Source organism: Megachile rotundata, chromosome 6 (assembly GCF_050947335.1).
Source record: "Megachile rotundata isolate GNS110a chromosome 6, iyMegRotu1, whole genome shotgun sequence".
NCBI classification, from domain to species: Eukaryota; Metazoa; Arthropoda; class Insecta; order Hymenoptera; family Megachilidae; genus Megachile; species Megachile rotundata.
Genome location: NC_134988.1, coordinates 2,823,783 through 2,842,634, shown reverse-complemented (window position 1 = coordinate 2,842,634; position 18,852 = coordinate 2,823,783). Strand labels below are relative to the sequence as shown.

Below are 18,852 nucleotides of genomic sequence, written 5' to 3'. Positions count from 1 at the left end.
AAAATATTTAACTCTAATAAGTAGGAAGCACACAAATCGAAACAAAGTTAAACTGGCACAAAGCATAACAGATGCAATCGACATGTATAAAGAATGCGCATATACGGATATAGAAATGCAACAAGAGGTTATATTTAATGACTTGACGTATGCCTAATTCTTGCCTAGTTTTGCGAATTAAGAGGAAATGGAACATCCTTTTATTTAAAAACCCGCCAATATGTTTTTGATCCGTGTGAACCAGAAAATACTGTTTTGCTTCTTAATTCATGGAAAAGATATAGCGAGAAGAAGTTATGACGATCAATCCCTAGGTAAGAAACAGTGTAAAAAACAGGAAATATTAAAAATAGCAAAAAATACCTTACCGTTTGTTCAACCATTTAATGTTAATAGGTTTCGAAGTTGAAAAAATTTTATTCATAAAATTTCTAATCCTTTAGTTTTATTGAATTGAAATACAAATTTATTCACAAAAAACAATGTAATAAAAATTGATTTTTGTAATAAAAGTTGAATGCTTGCTTCTGAAGATTATGCTATATAGTGTGCACAATAATAAAATTCAATGAAGAAATTCATTATTAAAAGTCAAATAAATAAACTTATATCTTCAGCTAAAAGTTTCATTGACCATAGAAATCTATGTTCCGTATTACGACGACTGGTACTGCGACGGACTTATACCTGTCTGCTGGACCTTCCCTGGCTACCGATGGAACAATAAACATCTGATATTATCTAATTGTTAAGGACGTGACAAATTATCGAATAAAAAGGGCTGACCCTCTTTGAAAACAGATCTCAACTCACTTCTCCGTAAAAAGTAGAAGAAAATTATATATGTAATAATTATTGCTAAATTGCAATAAACAAAAAATTCCAAAAACACGTATCTCCTATTTTGATCTATATTTTTAGTATACAAAGCTGCAAAAAAATCGAACTGCATTTAGGGTGAAAAATTGAAAAAAAGTGCATTTTTTTAATATATTATTTAAATAAATAATTTCTCCCGAAATTTTTGACACTAACTAAATTCCTGACTAAAAACTACACAATTTAAAAAAAAATTCACCTTCCTACTCCCTCTAGTTTCCGAGATATTAAAGAAAATGTGTTTTTAACCCCCAACTTTGGGGGCTATTTTCACCCCCTCAACATGGATGTCCGCAGATATAAAAAAATACGTGTCAAATGATTTTTAAAAAGTTACAACATATGTCAATTTCATTAAAATCCGCGTGTGACACCTTGGTGATGTCCCTTGTTAGACATATTCCAGACCTCGCTTTCCACTCGGAACTTTTCTTGTCGCCACAGTATAAAATCAAAACTTAACGGTGTTACGCGTAATGCTGTCACGCTTATGTCATAGTCTATAGTATACAATCATAACGTAACGGTGTCACGCATAACGCTGTCACGCTTATATCATACTCTATAATATACAATCATAACGTAACGGTGTCAAGTGTAACGCTGTCACGCTTAACGCTACCTTCTCTACTCCACAGTCCAAGGTCCACCCACCATGTCACTTTGGAAGCGTATTCACAAGAAATAGGCGTGAAGCGTCTCAAAGGGTTAGGCCGCGAAGCGGACAGGAGGCGCAGCCCCCTAATACACTGCGGTACATAACTATAGCACCATCTACTATTTTAGTTGTTCTGTAATTCAAAGTTAAAATACAAAAAATCAATTGATAGAGATGAAATGATATGGGTCGCAATAAATTTTATATTAAGTCTCATTGAAATTGCTCTTTTATTAGAAACGATATAATCGAAAATGTGATTTTGGCTTGTTGCGTAACTATAGCACCAATGTCATTAAATTAACTTCTCTCCATCCAGTTCAACTACAAACTCACTGAAGCTAAATAATTACATTCTTATTAAAATACAAATTAAAATTTGACAATACTCTTTGTTGAACAATGTTACGTGGTAGATATTTGACCAAAGAGGAGAAGGGTAAAGTTTTGGCGTTTAAGGAGGATAAAATTAGTGTTCGGGAAATTGCCCGTAGGCTAGGGCGCTTACATAAAGTCGTTTTGATTTTCTTAAATAGTTCCGTTAATTATGGCAATAATGAAAAGGATGGTCCAAAGAAAAAATTGAGTCTCCGTGCCGAACGAGTAATTGTAAAAGCAGCCAGTAACATCCAAAACAGTTGTAACCAAATTAAAAAGGAACTCAACTTCAATATTTCACGGTGGACAGTACGTCGAATTTTGAAATGTAAACCTAACATGGAGAAGCAGAAATTAAAATCTGCACCAAAACTTTTACCACGACGTAATGTTACGAGATCCTCGAACTCTGAGGATCAAAGTAAGTAGGTATTTGCAGTTTTAGATTGTTTATATGTTTGACAATTTTCATTGATTTCGGCATAGCTGGGCATAACACCTTTACTCGTAAACTAAGTATCTAATATTTGCCAAAATTAAAAAAGAAAAACTAAAATATGCAGAGTGTGCCGTGATAAATACATTCTGACAAGTCGGAGATCACCGCACACGTGCAGTACAATCAGTACGTGAGAGAGTGAGACAAACAATGTTTCGTGTCTAAATTATTTATTTTAATAATTAAATTATTAGAGAATTATTTATTTTATATAGGTAAGTATTTTTAATTGGGAAATATCGTTGTAAAATGTTTTTTGATAAATTATATTTCATTATGTCCAGCTTCTCGTATGTATTTACTTAGGTATACGTTGACATAATAAATAATTGCAAAACTTGTCATCTGCTGTTTTGGATAACCTAAATCATAATTTTAAAAATTCTTTATTAGCGCTTCACCGCAAGCATGGCATCTACAAAAAAAAAGAGAAGAACTGAAGAAGAGCATCGAGAATTCAATCGGGATTGGACGAATTCGTTCGCTTTCATATGCTACTCAGATGGCCTTCCGACTTGTCTCATTTGCCACGAAAAACTCGCACACAATAAGAAATCAAATTTAGAGAGACATTTCACTAAAAAACATACTCAGTTTGCTAGTAAATATCCAGCCGGCGAAGAACGAAAAAAAGCTGTCGACGAGCTCCAAAAACAAAAACAGCAATCAAGTTCCATGTTAAGTAACTGGACGCAATCTACAAATAATGTTAATCTGGCAAGTTTCGCGGTATCACTAGAAATTGCAAAAAAAGGCAAACCATTCACAGATGGTGAATATGTCAAAGATTGCTTCATACGTGCATCTGAAGAACTGTTTCGTGATTTCAAAAACAAACCAGAAATCTTGAAAAAAATCAAAGATTTGTCACTATCCGCTAAAACAGTACAAGATAGATTAGCTAAAATGTCTTCAAATGTAACATATTTGCAGGTAGAAGATATTCAACTTTCTTCTGCCTTATCACTTGCTATAGATGAGTCTTGCGATATAAAAGAAGAACTTCTAGGATTGCTACCGTTCTCGGGACAAACTAGAGGGGAAGATATAGCGAATGCCGTGCAAAAATGCCTTCAAGACAATAAGATCGATTTAAATAAAATCGTTTCAATAGCAACTGATGGGGCCAGAAGTATGACAGGAAAAAATAAAGGGGCAACAACGATTCTTCAGAGCAATATAAACCACGAAATTTTTACGTTTCACTGCATAATACACCAAGAAGCGCTTTGTGCCCAAACATTTCCGGCCGAAATAGTTGATGAGGTCATGAATTTGATTATCAAGATTGTTAACAGCATCTTGTCAAAAACACTCTACCATCGTCAGTTTAAAGAATTCTTAAACGAAATGGAGACTCAGTATTCCGACCTCCTTCTTCACAATAAAGTGCGAAATAAATACATTCCTAAATGAAAAAGGTATTAATTACCCTGAATTAGAGAACGACAAATGGTTGCAAAAATTTTACTTTATGGTGGATATCACAGCAAAATTGAATGAGCTGAATCTAAAACTGTAAGGAAAGGGAAACCCAGCCTATATTTTGGTAGAAGAATTGGTTTGTTTTGGAGAAAAATTAATTCTTTTTGCAGAAGATATTCAGAGCGGTAAATTACTTCATTTTCAATTTCTAAAGCAATATCGCGATAAAACCAGTGCAACTGTTGACACGAATTACTTCAGCACAGTTATAAAAAAAATTAAAGATGAATTTGCTGACAGATTTGAGCAATTCAAAACCAACAAAACCACTCTAGCATTCATAGTAAATCCTCTCAACACAAATAGTAACGAAATCCACATTGAGCCATTTGGAACTGATACTGCATCTCTAGAAATGCAATTGATCGATTTAAAAAGTAAAGCTTTGTGGAGTGGAAAATTTACAGAGTTGAAAAGCAAGTTGGAAGAGTTGGAGGTCCACAAATGTATGTACGTAACGCAACAAAAGTGGACAACTTTAAAAGAAATGCCGCGAATTGAGGCACTTATATTCGACGCATGGAATAGTCTTCCAGATTGCTACAGTGAGGTGAAGAAGTTGGCATTTGGAGTGCTGACTATCTTCGGATCGACATATTCGTGCGAGCAAGCGTTCTCTTGCATGAATATAATTAAAAGTAAAATAAGAAGCCAACTAACAAATGAAAATTTAGAGTCGTGTTTGAAACTTAAAACAACAAGTTATGAGCCAAATTTATCCAAACTTTCTAAAAACATGCAAAGCCAACGCTCCCATTGAATTTGTTTGCTCAAATGTATGTTATTGAAGTACAAGTTAGTGTTGTAAGTAAATGTTTAATTATTTTAATTTTTTCCTTAAATAATAAGTAATTATCTAACAATGCCATATATATATTATCTAATTTGTTGTGAAAAACACTACTTATATATGAATACATAGATATTTTTCCTTATGAATAAATAGATTGTTTTTTTTTTTTTTTAGTACTATTTATTGTTGGCAAGAAAAAATTTTGAACAGCGTGCGTCGGGAATCGAGCCGAACATTCACGAACTCCGAAACGAGCACGCTTCGAGAACCGAGCCGAACATTCGCGAATTCCGAAACGAGCGCGTGGCTCGCCGACCGCGGAGCCGCCGAACGTTCGCGAAGCCACGAGAGCAGGCCGAGCATAGCAATACGACGTTGTTGATTGTCCGCGGGTTCTAGCAACGCGGTAATATAAATATCGGTTTCGGAGTCGCGATCGCGGCAGATTTCTGCTGGATTCCTTGCGTGGCAACCGACGAGTGAATATCGTCTGTGCATACCGAGCGAATTTCCAAGCGAATTTCACAGTTTTGTGATTGTTTAACCGTGTTTTTCGATTACTAAAGTGATTTCTAGCACGAGTTCGATCGTTAATTCTAAAATCCCATTATTAAGTGGTCGGCGAAAGCGGCCCTTCGCCGTGAAGTCGAAGTTACCTAACCTGGACGCCCACGTGGCTGCCCCGAGCGTGGAGCCCGTTATTTCTGAGGCTGCTTCCCTGCGAGAACTATCAACTAAGGACAATTCGGTAAATCAGGAGGAAATTATTTCCGATAAAGGTGGGCTGGTGGAGTCTACCGCTACTAGGAGTTTGGCGAGTCATTCGCTTTCCATCAATCGCTCTCCCGCAGGTGCTTTCAGGTTTATCCATTCATCGGTTGGGGAATCGGTCTCCCCAACCCCGTGTAATTCATCCATGCAAAACTCATCCTCGTCCGACAGCTCTGCTGATTCGCAGCCTCGTGCTAAGTCGATTAAATTAATCGACATGCCGGCTAGCCTTCAGGCGAGTGGTACCCCCTCCACGGAGGAGTTGAGTCGAATTCTCCTCACGAATCGCGAGAAATTATCCATCTTGGCCGCTGCTAGCGACGTTTCATCTAAATTCGAAAACCCCAACCGCGTGGCCCCCGTTAATTCATCAAACAAAATGAACGCCATCCCATGCGTCCCTACAAGTAACCGTTTCAGCGTTCTCGCTGACGCATTCGATTGTTTGGAGGCGGACACCAGCGCTCCCTTGCAGAATTCGTCCTCGGCCGGTACTAGTACCGGCGGTCGCTCCAATACCGACACTGATAAACCGGTGGCGGAACCCAACAGTCACTCGCGCCGAACCTCGGAGAAGGTTCCACCAATCTATGTCTCCCATTTTTCTTGCTCAGCCCCGGTTTTCGAGAGGCAACTCACCGACTTATGCGGCAAAACCTTCAAACTTAAGTTGCTCAAAGTTGCATCCAATTCGATAATCTCGACTCTCATAAAAAAATGATTAACTTCCTTAAAGAGAACAATAAGAATTTCTTTACTTTTACAAGGAACAGCGAGAAGTTCCTTAGCGTTGTCCTTCGTGGCCTCCCTGCCACTCCTACTGACGCTGTCCTGTTCGAAATCAGGAACTCCGGCTTGTTGCCAACCTCCATATCACAGATTGGCAAGTCGACTTCCAAGCCAATCTTCCGTGTCAACTTCCCTGCCGGTACTAGTCTCTCTCAAGTCAATAAAATTGGCTTCCTGTTTTCAACCAGAGTCTATTGAGTCAGATATTATTCCAATAAGAACCACACCTCAGTGTTTCCGCTGTCAGGCCTTCGGGCATTCAGCGTCAAAGTGCAACATGTCCCCGAGGTGTGTTAAATGCGGTGCCAAACATCACACTGCGGATTGCTCCAAGACGCCTAATACCCCTGCGAGGTGCGCGAACTGCGGCGGGCAGCACACAGCCAACTACTTCGGCTGCCCCTCGCTACTGGATTATCTTAATCGTCGAGATTCCAAGAGGTCCAAGCCTCTTGCCCCTCCGTCGGCGATTGACTTTCCGGGCCTCAAAAACCGGCAAAATCTGAGCAGTTTGGCCTCCCCTCCTAGCCGTCCCAACAGGCCACCCCGCCCCATGAGTCCTCTTTCGTCTGAGGAGCCCACGCCTCGTGCGTTGTCATACGCCGATACTGCTAGGTCTGGGCCACTGTTCCGTATTCAGTCGGCTCCTTCCGATGAGGGGGCTAAGCTCAATGAATTAATGAGCGAGTTCCGGGCCCTTCATTCACTGGTAGATGTTGATTTAATGTTATCGACCGTCAAAACCCTCAATGCTCGCCTTCGTGGCTGTAATTCTGATGCACAAAAGTTTCAAGTCTTTATCTCAGTTCTTGGTAGCTCAAAATAAAATCTATGGCTTCCTTCTCCAACATTCTTCTTTGGAATATCAGGTCCTTCAAAAGGAACAGAAATGAGCTTCTCCTTCTCATCTCGAAGGAACAACCTGATATTGTGCTGATCACAGAAACTTTTCTGTCTCCCACTGATGTCGTCAGCATCCCAGGCTTTTCCATGGTTAGACAGGATAGAATCTCTGGCACTGGAGGCGGGGTTGCTATTCTTCTTAATAAAAATCTCGTTCACTCCGTGATCAACACGAATATAGTTGATGGGTTTGAGTTCTGCGCTGTTAAACTGAGGCATCCAAAATTCTATGTGGGGGTGGCCTACGTCCCACCCTCCACCACTCTCCCTCCCTCCCATTTGGATAATTTGACCAGTATTGGTTCTCCATTTGTCATCGGCGGTGACTTTAATGCCAAGCACAGCCATTGGAACAATTCCAGGGCCAACCCCAGCGGGAAAATATTATATCAACACTTCTCCAACAACACCTATGACGTGATTTTCCCAGATCACTTCACCAGGTCGGTCCTTGGAGTGAGCCCCTCCACCTTAGACATCTTTCTGGTAGACTCGGACCTTTCATTCATATGTGACACCCGTGACCCGGGTCCCTCTGACCACTCTCCGATGGCCCTTGCTGCATCTACGGAGAGTCCCTCCCGTGGGATTGATGTCGAGATTGATTGGGAGAAGTATCGATCTCTGACGGGCAACTTTAATATGCGTTCTGCCTTCGCTGGTCCGCGGGATATCGATGATATTGTCCGGAGCATAGTCATCCTGATGCATTCCGCTAGAAGGGCTGCCACCCTGAAAATTGACACATCTCGCACTCGACACGCGTTTCTTCAAAATGATCCTTATCTCCTCTCGCTCATCAGGAAAAGGAGGCATTTTAGAAAGCACACCCAGCGTTTTGGATCCTCCTTTTTACATCCGTTTGTTCGCGACCTCACTGCTTCCATCAGAAGACAAATTTCATATCTTAGACAAAAGGACTGGATTAATAAACTGGGTTCCTTCCAAAAACCTGACCCTACCTTTTGGCCTGTCTATAAATTTCTTGCCGGTAAATCTACAAGTACTCCGCTTCCTTTCTTGAGTAGGGGTGGCCAGCTTATTTCTAGTGCGTCTGAAAAAGCTGAGATTCTCGCGGACCAGTTTGAGTCAGTCTACATCGAGGCTAGCGCTGCTAGCTCTCCCCTTCAATCAACGGTCGACAACTTCATCATGGAGTTCTCCATGAACCAAACCCTCTCCCCAACGTTATGGGTTGATCTAACGCCGAGGACTGTCTCTGATATAATCTCAAGCTTCAAAAATTCCAAAGCTCCTGGGAGGGATGGAGTTTTTGCTCTTATGCTCAAACATGCCTCCAAAAAACTCATTGTACAGATCTTCTACATTTTCAAGTTCTGTCTGATTAACTCCTATTTCCCTGTCGACTGGAAACAGGCGAAGGTCGTCCCCATCCACAAGCCCGGCAAGCCTGCCGACCAGGCTTCGAGCTACAGACCCATCAGCCTGCTCCCTATTCTCGGGAAGACGCTTGAGATAATCATCTCCCGATCAATCAATAGTCATTTAAAAGAACAAAAAATTCTCATTGACCAACAGTTCGGTTTCAGGAAATCACATTCCTACACCAGATTACTAGAATCTCCCAACGTGTAATCCACGGGTTTAATACTAACAAGTCCTCTGTCATGGTCCTGCTTGACCTGGCAAAGGCTTTTGATTCTGTTTGGCACCATGCTTTAATTTTTAAACTTCACTGCCTTAAATTTAACCGGAATCTAATAATGCTCATTTTTAACTATCTTTCCAATAGATCCTGTTTCGTCAAAGCTGATGGGTCCTGTTCCTCCCCTCGTCGGTTCCTTGCGGGCGTGCCTCAGGGGTCTGTTCTCGGCTCTGTTCTTTTCAATATATTCATCAACGACATTCCTTCTCTTTTTAACTGCAAGCTTGCTCTATATGCTGACGATATCGCTTTACTCACTTCTTCCTCCAAGGTGCATGTGGCTTGTCTTCGCGTTCAATCTTACCTCGACCTTATTACTGATTTCTTCGCGAGATGGAAACTTTCTCTTAACGCTGATAAAACTGAAGCGATTGTTTTTTCCAGGAAGCGCGAGCCCGTTTGCACCAGCCTTAAGGTGAACGACATCTCGATTGAGTGGTCCAATTCTGTGAAATACCTTGGAGTCATACTTGATAATAGACTCAACTGGATCCCGGCCATTGACGACCGTATAGCCAAAACCTGGAAGGCTTTCGGAGTCCTTAAGCCACACATCGCGAGATCTTCGAACCTGCACTCTAACATCAGGTTGGCCTTGTACCGCATGTGCATCCGACCCGTGCTCACGTACGGGTCCGTGGTCTGGTGGGATTGTGTTTCAGACTCGTGCAAGCTTCTGTTTCAGCGTGTGCAAAACAAAATTATTAAATTTATCTTGAATATTCCCAAATTCCCATTCGTAATTAGAACAGCTGACCTATGTGCTATGGCTCGCACTCCTCGTTTAGACGAATATGTCTTACGCCTTTCTGAAGGATTTAACATTGATGTTCCTGAAAATCTCCTTATTCGCGACCTTAAAAACTTCAATATTCATAACATTCCATACAGAATTAAATATAGATTTCCTCTTATTAATAGGTTCAACCAACTAGTCAACCATGCTTAACCTAATTATCATCCTGAGATTTATTCTTGCTTTGCTTCTCTTGAGTTTCTTCTATCTATTTTCCTCTGGAATGTTTTTCCTGTGAATTTCGTATCCTTTCTCACGGGCTGCTTATCTCGCTCGTTCATAACCGGCCCCTCCCCCTGGCTGTGATTGTTCATCTCTTCTCTGCTTATTCCATTTTTTGTGGTTTTTTGTAAATTTTCTACATCCCATCTTAGGTCACTATTAGTATTTCAAATCTCAGGTCGTTAACGACATTTTTATTTTCATGTCTGTCGGTAAGTCGGCTAAGGCTGGCAGGAACGACTCTAGAGGAGGCCTCCACCTATTGTACTGTCCAGAGCACGAGAGAAAAGTAGCGGGACGGGAACGGGGCAAAGAGGGTAGGCCGCTAGGACCACCTAATCCCCACTTTTCGACTCACGCGTAGCTTCCACCGTTCATCCGTAATGGTGTGGTTTTACATAGGTATAGAAACAGATATTGCTACTATATGTTTCCTCTTACGCGATGCGTAAAACTTTTGGACACTACGACAATGGAGTGCCGCTCGACGCGTCGCGTCGCTCGTTCTGTCTCGCTTGTTCTACATACAATCTGACCCACTCTCCGCGTCACGCGATCGATTAATGTATGTGTGCGCCTCGACAAATAGCGTGTTGTTGCCGAAAATGCGTGTGACAATAGGCGGCAACGTTACAATCCGACCACTGTGATGCTCTTTTCGTCCCTCTAGCCCCGTTCCCGTCCCGCTACTTTTCTCTCGTGCTCTGGACAGTACTTAGGGAGAACCATCACCTTGGGTTTGTGGTTGCCCTACCTCAATATCTCATCGCCATCTTGGGGAAAAAAAAGCGATCGCGGCAGATTCCTGCTGAGCTCTTTTGGGAGAGAACGAGGTAATTACCACGGTCGCCCTTTAGAGTCACGGGAGAGTACGGAGGCTCTTAACTGGCCGCCCTGGTATGGAGAGAACGGCAGGAACTCGCCGCCGGTCGCCTAGTTTAGAGTCTTTCTGGAGAGAACGGCTAGAACTCGCCGCCGGTCGCCCAGTATATTGTATTTCGGGAGAGAACGGCTGGAACTTGCCGCCGGTCGCCTGCTAATGAGGAGAGTACGGGAATTCTATCCTGGCCGCCCTTGGAATGGAGAGAACGGCTGGATTATCTGCCGGTCGCCTTCTAGGGAATGGCCGGAAGAATCTCCCGGATGCCTCTAGTAGAAATTGTACAGAATCATTGTAAATTCCGAAAACGACGTTTCCGTCCGATCCGTTCTCCGTTGCTTAATTTTGTACTTGTTTAATTGACAGATTTTTAATTTTATGTGCTGTATACAACCTAATATGAATAAATATTGTTGTTTGTGGTTTTCACAGAATCCTTTGAGAGTATTCCTTGCGACTATGCCTGACAAAGAAAAAAATTCATCCTACAATGTTGGCGCCCAACGTGGGGCCGATACCCACGACTCCTTCAGCTCCGACGTCCAGGACTTCTTTTCCGAAATTCAGGACTCCATTCCGGACCTTCAAAATTCCAATTCCACCGATCACGACACCAGAGACACGCCTTTACCTTTCCCGGTCCAGCTTTCCACAAATCAATTCACCCAACTTTTTAACCGACTTCGAAAAAGGAGGAGATGAAACGGATGAAAAGGATGAAACCTTTTGCATATGGAAGGTGCTGACTCCCCATTGGTACCATTATCAAAAAATTTTTCATTTTTTAATTGCAAAGTATTGTTATTGCAAAAAAACCGGCAACTTTTTTCTTTTTTCTATGTATGTTCGCGCATTGCGCCTAGCTGGACGGACCAATCGGAATGAAACCTTTTTCATATGGTAGGTGCTGACTCCCCATTGGTACCATTATCAAAAAATTTTTCATTTTTTAATTGCAAAGTGTTGTTATTGCAAAACAATCGGCAACTTTTTTCTTTTTCTATGTATGTTCGCCGATTACGCCTAACTGGGTTGACCGATCGGAACGAAGCCTTTTGCATCTGTTGGGTTCAGACTCCCCATTGGTACCATAATCAAAAAATTTTTCATTTTTTAATTGCAAAGTGTTGTTATTGCAGAAAAACCGGCAACTTTTAAAATAAACTTTTCTCGATGTTAGTGCGCTTTCAATATCTTATCGCGGACATGATTCTGTACAATTTTGTTCATATACAAATTTCGCGGAAATGTTTAGTTTTCGAGATATTAGCAAAAAAAATTGTTATTAACTTTTGAAATCAACTTCGAACTATTTTAATGTCCTTTGAATATGGTGTTAGGGGCGTGGTTCTGGACAACTTTTTCCTTTTGCGAAATTGACGGAAAGCTTTTGTTTTCGAGATATTACAGAAATTGTTGTTAACTTTTGAAGCCAACTTCGAACGATTTTTATGTCCTTCTAATACGTTATTAGTAGCATGATTCTAAACGAGTTTTTCCTTATGCATAATTGGCGGTAAGCTCTAGTTTTCGTGATATTAGCGAATAACTATTGTTATTATTATTAGTGGAACGCCCCGTGCTACGAACGGGAAAGACAAGAAAGGGCAATTACAATGCACTGTACCAAAACACTAACTAAGCTTTGCCGCTTTGACACGCAACTTATGCAGCAAGATGAGTTCACGTTGACGTTGATGTATTATTCCCATTGCTTGGTACAGTCTCCCTACCGTTCTAACAAACATTTTTTTTATTTTTTAGTTGTAAAGGATTATTTTTTCTATGCATGCTCGGCGGTTTTTCCTAGGTGGGTGGTCCGATCGGAACAAAGCCTTTCGCATCTTGTGGTGTCTAACTCCCCATTAATACCATTATCAAAAATTTTTTCATTTTTTAGTTGCAAAGGATTATTGTTGCAAAAAAAGTTGAAAAACGAATATCCATGTTGTCTTTTACTTAATTATGTTCATGGCATTTACGCAGACAAAAAAAAGTCCGGAAGAACTGTCTCACAGTATCCTATACAATTCTCCCCATTCCACTAAAAAGCGTGAAATAAAATAATTTTAAGAAAAATATACACCGACTTCGAAATGCACTAAAAAGTATAAAATAATTTCTATTTCATTCAATCATGCAATTACGTCACAGATATGAATGAAACCTATTTACTCGTTAGGTAGTGTATTAAATACATTTCAACCTTTTCAGAGGCGGCGCAAAATTAAAAATACCTCAGTAAACGTTGCTGCCAATAATGAGTTGATTGTGGTACGTCGTATTGGAAATTAATAAGTCCTGAGAAAGAATACGAACCATTATAGATATGTCTGGTAATATATATAAATGTAACGACTGCATCTTCATTTCGCAACGTTTCTGATGTAAATGAAATTGAATCGACTTCGTTCGCGTGTGGAAGCTATGGATCTAAGAACCTATAAATGGAGACCACGACGCGGGAATTACCAAATTTGCGGCATATGGGCTCTATCTTTATAGTACTGTCCAGAGCACGAGAGAAAAGTAGCGGGACGGGAACGGGGCTAGAGGGACGAAAAGAGCATCGCAGTGGTCGGATTGTAACGTTGCCGCCTATTGTCACACGCATTTTCGGCAACAACACGCTATTTGTCGAGGCGCACACATACATTAATCGATCGCGTGACGCGGAGAGTGGGTCAGATATATGTAGAACAAGCGAGACAGAACGAGCGATACGTTGAGCGGCATTCCATTGTCGTAGTGTCCAAAAGTTTTACGCATCGCGTAAGAGGAAAAAGATAGAGTTTTTTAACATATAGTAGCAATATCTGTTTCTATATCTATGTAAAACCACACCATTACGGATGAACGGTGGGAGCTACGCGTGAGTCGAAAAGTGGGGATTAGGTGGTCCTAGCGGCCTACCCTCTTTGCCCCGTTCCCGTCCCGCTACTTTTCTCTCGTACTCTGGACAGTACAAACTAATTACATCATGATTGAGGGTGCTTCATCCATTTATTCTTTGTTAACTTTCTTTGCAAAAATTTACTGCGCATGTGTATCTCTTACGGTTTAGGACTGCGCAAGGGTCAAAGTATTCGTAAAATAATAGCAGATCCTGCGCAACAAATTTTCTAACAAATCAAATTGATGTATTTTTAGAACGATACGGAGACTGTATCATACAATGGGAATAATACACCAACGTCAACGTGAACTCATCTTGCTGTATAAGTCGCGTGTCAGAGCGGTAAAGCTTAGTTAGTGTTTTGGTACAGTGCATTGTAATTGCCTTTTCTTGTCTTTCCCGTTCGTAGCACGGGGCGTTCCACTAATAATAATAACAATAGTTATTCGCTAATATCACGAAAACTAGAGCTTTCCTTCAATTATGCAAGAGGAAAAGGTTGTCCAGAACCACGCCCCTAGAACATACTCGAAGGACATTGAAATCGTTCGAAGTTTATTTCAAAAGTTGCCGGTTTTTTTGCAATAACAACACTTTGCAATTGAAAAATGAAAAGTTTTTTGATAATGGTACCAATGGGGAGTCAGAACCTACCAGATGCAAAAGGTTTCGTTCCGATCGGTCCACCCAGCTAGGCGTAATCGGCGAACATACATAGAAAAAAAAAAAAATATACTGATCGAATTGAGTAACCTCCTCCTTTTTCGAAGTCGGTTAAAAAATTTACGTATGATTTAAGAAATTGTTTCTCCGTGATGTTAGAATTAAAAAAAAATGCAACTAGAACAGGACTCCTTCAAGATTGATATAAAATCGAAATAAAAAACAACTTTTTATCATTATCCAGTTTTTGGTTTTTCCTGTCAATAGTATAACTTTAATATGAGTGGATAATATTAACAGTGGATAAGCGAATCAATAAAATGGCTAAGACACGGATGTATTTTTGGTTTCTTGAGCAAAGGAAGATTCCATTGACTTATGAATAATGAGAGAAAAAAAACATTTGCAACAACATTGTATTAAATTTTGATAATTTTTTACGAGCCTTCCTTATAAATATTCAGAATCACATTTATATTCGAAGTATTCTCACGTCTTCTATAGGTTTTTATATTAGCGTTTTTGTAATCACAATACTGGTTTTCCCAATAATCAAAAATATCTTTGTTGCAAGTAAGAAATGTAAAAAATAAAGCAATGCTGTGCTTTACGTGCCACAGTTCAATATTGTTTTGGAACATCTTGTATATATTCTGTACGAGCAATGCCTACTTATACAAATTGTGTCATTACTTACGGGTTTAATTTTCTTTTTTTATCAAAGATCGTATGAGAAATACTGCGGATAAATAATGATAATCCTTAGTCGTTAAAATGACATTACACCTTGTGATTCATGTATTTATACGATGGGAATTACGTTTCTTTTCCATATTCCTGCGCTTTGCGTATTAATTTTAGTATGTAATCAAAGATATTAAAGATAAATAGTATAAAATCATAAGATAACTGTGTCACGCGTAACGCTGTAACGCGGATCGCTACGCCCTCTACTCCACAGTCCAAGGTCCACTCACCATGTCACTTTAGAAGCGTATTCACACGAAATAGGCGCGAAGCGCCTCGAGGGGTTGGGCCGCGAAGCGGCCAGTGGGCACCGCCCCTAGTCAAAGATAAATGTAATTCCAAACGAGAGTCAAATATGTATACATGTATGAGTTTTATTTGCTTTGTAACGCAAAGATCGCAAAGCTTTCAGCGGCAACAAAAATTTTTTCGACAATAATTGCGTCGATAATTTTTTTATATCCGCTGTTGTCCCTGTCAATGATCATTGTGCAATAAATCAATCTACGCTTTTCCACGTTGGTTTTAAAAACTTCCACTATGGCATCGCTTTCCATAGCAATGGATGCTTGACTCCTTGTCCAGTTCTTATAACATATTGTTGCGACGTGAAGCGAGCAATGCAAAAAGCGAGCTGATCTTGACTACGAACAGAAGCGGTTTACGGAAGTCATGTAGCGGGACGAGTGCGATCGAATGGTCAAGACTTTCGGTAATTGCGAGCAACCGGGAAGTTTCAAAATGATAACAACGCGAGAACCAGAAGAGAAGACACGTCCTAATCGTCTTATACAATTAATAAATAGTTAATAATAAATAATTCTTGTTAAATACTAGTTTGAATTATTAAATAAATAATGACGGTTCGAGAGGGAACTCCTCGGCGCAACATTCGTGTCAGAATTGGAATTCAAACACGGTCTTCTACCGCCGAGGGAGAGATCCCTGTTTCAGTCGAGAAATTATTTGAAAATTTACAACGGAGCATTCCTTCGCAATTCTAGGAGCAGCAGCGGATGTCCTGGGCTAAATGGGAGTAAGAACGGACGCGGGCTGAGGAAAAGCAGGCCGCGGAGGAAGCGGCTGCTTTGGCCAAGGAAGCTGCTCTGAAAAAGAGAATAGGGCCGATAGAGGGTCATTATCAGGTCCTTTCTGAAAAATTTACTTCTTTAATTCAAAATACACGGAGTTTTGTGTGCTGTGATGAGGAACTTGAGTCTCCTAATGTAAACAGTCGTGTATCTTCTGGACTCTCAGTTCCTCTGGTTTCGCAGTCGTTTCCTCCTCGATTGATAAATGACACGATCCACCGCGAATCCGATTTGGGATATGTTTTGAAACCACCAGTTTTCAACAGCAAGACTTGTTGGGAAGAATACAAAATTCACTTTGAGACTATTGCGTCGGTAAATAGATGGGATGAACTAAGGAAAACATTGGCCTTGGTTTCATCTTTGGAGGGGCCGGCGCAGCGCCAAGCATTCTGACTACTCTTAGCGTTGATAAACGGAACAATTATAGTGAACTGATTTCGGTTTTAGAGTGCCGTTATGGAATTAAAAATTTCTCTAATTTAAATTACACGATTTTTCAAAATTATAAATAACGGGAGGGGCAGTCCGTTTCCGAGTTGGCCACGGAAGTTGAGAGACTGACACAAAGCGCCTTTAGTGAATGCCCAATTGAGATTAAGGATAAGCTTGCAGTCTCTCAATTTGTTTCCGCGCTAGCTAATGAAGAAATGAAGTAGCATTTGAGACTCAGCGGTTTCCTGTCTTTCAGGGCAGCTGTTGACAGGGCCCTGGAGATTGAAGTATCCAATTTGTAGCAAGTACCGAAGATCGGAATGTTTAGAAATTCAAATCCGTTTCTTATTTTGAGAAAAACTCTCATAAGCGAAGAGCCCCTGATGAAGAAATAAGAACTAACCAGAAAGCGGTACCCGTGAAGCGACGACCATCATGTTGGAACTGCGGAGAAACTGGATCCTAACAAAACTGACAGAACAATATTTGGTTAATTACAAAACTCTAAAATTTGTATTAAACGTGGAACAGTTACTCCTTGTTTGACTCTAAACTAATTAGATTCATGGCCTTTTTGTCAGAACACAAATCGACACCCAAAACCTGATCGCTTAATTGGGGAGCCTGCGTTAGCTAGCTGCTAGAATTACCCAACGATGCAAGAATCAAGTGACCGACGTGTGACCAACAGGGTTGCAAATAAAAATGACTCGACTTTAATTATTTATTGAAATTACTGAAACGCCACCCAAAAGACACGGGCTTCAGAGACCAAGCCGCTCAATGATGGGGAGCCTGCGTTAGCTGGGTACTAAACTACCCAGAGCGAACTCCGAGAATCTGACGACGAATTAGTAATTCAGGAAAATAAGAAATATGTATGAGTGACTAGCGAGCTCTCGTTGATGTCTTAGTTTTTTTCTGGGGCTGAGCATAGCACTCTCCTTATGGAGTTTCAGAGACACGATCGTTTGAACGGGGAGCCTGCGTTAGCTAGCTGCTAGAATTACCCAACGATCGAGTATCCAAATGGCTGATACCCGCTGTCCAGTCAAAACTAAGAATCTTGTAGGCTCTTACCAGTTAAAACTGCTCCAGTTAGTCGCTTCCTAAGAGGTCCGGCACGTAGTACTTCCAAGATTGTTCTACGCTCGCAGCCGCTGCTGCACGCCCTTTTATATCCAGAGATTCATGGGTTTTTCCCGCTCAAAAAGTAGTTATTATTTTATTACGCTTTATTTAGTAGCAAATATATATTAGTTTGATTAATAAAAATACGCTTTGATTTATTATTAATTAGTTTTTCACAAGTTTTCCCGTTAAATTATATTTTTAATAATTTTTAGATACGCAAATTATAAGTGTTTTAATAGAAGAAATAATTAATCGCAAACAATACATAAAATAATAGCTAAAAATATAACGCAATTTATAATGAGTGAATAATTAATAATATATATAATATAAACATTTAAATAATAATTTATAATTACTTTGTTTCGAAGTATGTCTCCTGTCTCTTTCTAACTAACGCGCGCGCCATCGATCGGTGATCTACTCTAAACAATGTTGCACGCGTGAGCTACCCCATCCCATTACCACGCGAATTTTTATGGTGCAGTCGGTAATTTGCGGTCGGTAATACAATAGAAAAAGATATACGTATTAGCATATGTCATTTATCGACAGGATTCAATATGATGTACCCGGGGACGTTACACAATTGTAAACAGTCTTCTCTGATGGTGCTTCATTACCAGAAGTTGCACGAAGCGATTCTATGCATTGTTGTTGAGTAAGGCCTTTTTTAAAATCATAAAAAATCATCCAACGTAAGCCTTCACGGGTGATTTCCATTTTTGCACAAACTTGCTTCTTTTAAACGTTCACTATCAACAACTTACTCAGTCAATTTCTAAATTGCCACTGGCTTCGCAATAACAGACGTCAATGTTCACAAATACAGTGGTGCCATGTGGCGACTGTACCGACAGCGTCACATGCGCCCTCTGGACAGTTCCTATTTTTAGTTACTTTTTATTTCTTAGGTTAAGTTGTAAATAGTAGTTGGTAAGACTAGTTTATAAGGAACGCGGCGCGAAAAAGAAGAACGTCGTTCTTCCACTTCTTGTACGAAAGAAAAAGAGTCAGCACGTGCGCGTCTTAATAAAAAGTACAATCCTTGCAAATAGCGAGAAAAGTCGTCGTACGTCATTTCCTACACCAGGTTCTCCTTCGCGAACCTCAGTCCCCACATAATTGGTGCCGAAACTGGTGAATTTTCATAAAAGGAGAGAAAAA

General features: G+C 40.3%; 1 protein-coding gene across 1 annotated transcript; it reads left to right on the top strand.

The window, feature by feature from the left end:
• The first annotated feature begins 2,822 nt into the window (after positions 1 to 2,822).
• Positions 2,823 to 4,659, top strand: LOC105664219 (general transcription factor II-I repeat domain-containing protein 2A-like). The gene is made up of 2 exons (XM_076532844.1): positions 2,823 to 3,803; positions 3,943 to 4,659. The coding sequence occupies exons 1-2, from the start codon at positions 2,823 to 2,825 to the stop codon at positions 4,657 to 4,659; spliced, it is 1,698 nt and encodes a 565-aa protein (XP_076388959.1).
• Positions 4,660 to 18,852: the final 14,193 nt, after the last annotated feature.

Coding starts and splice junctions, on each gene's coding strand:
- LOC105664219 (XM_076532844.1), top strand. CDS start 2,823: ATGGCATCTACAAAAAAAAAGAGAAGAACTGAAGAAGAGCATCGAGAA. Junction 3,804..3,942: donor ACCTCCTTCTTCACAATAAA/GTGCGAAATAAA, acceptor CTGTAAGGAAAG/GGAAACCCAGCCTATATTTT.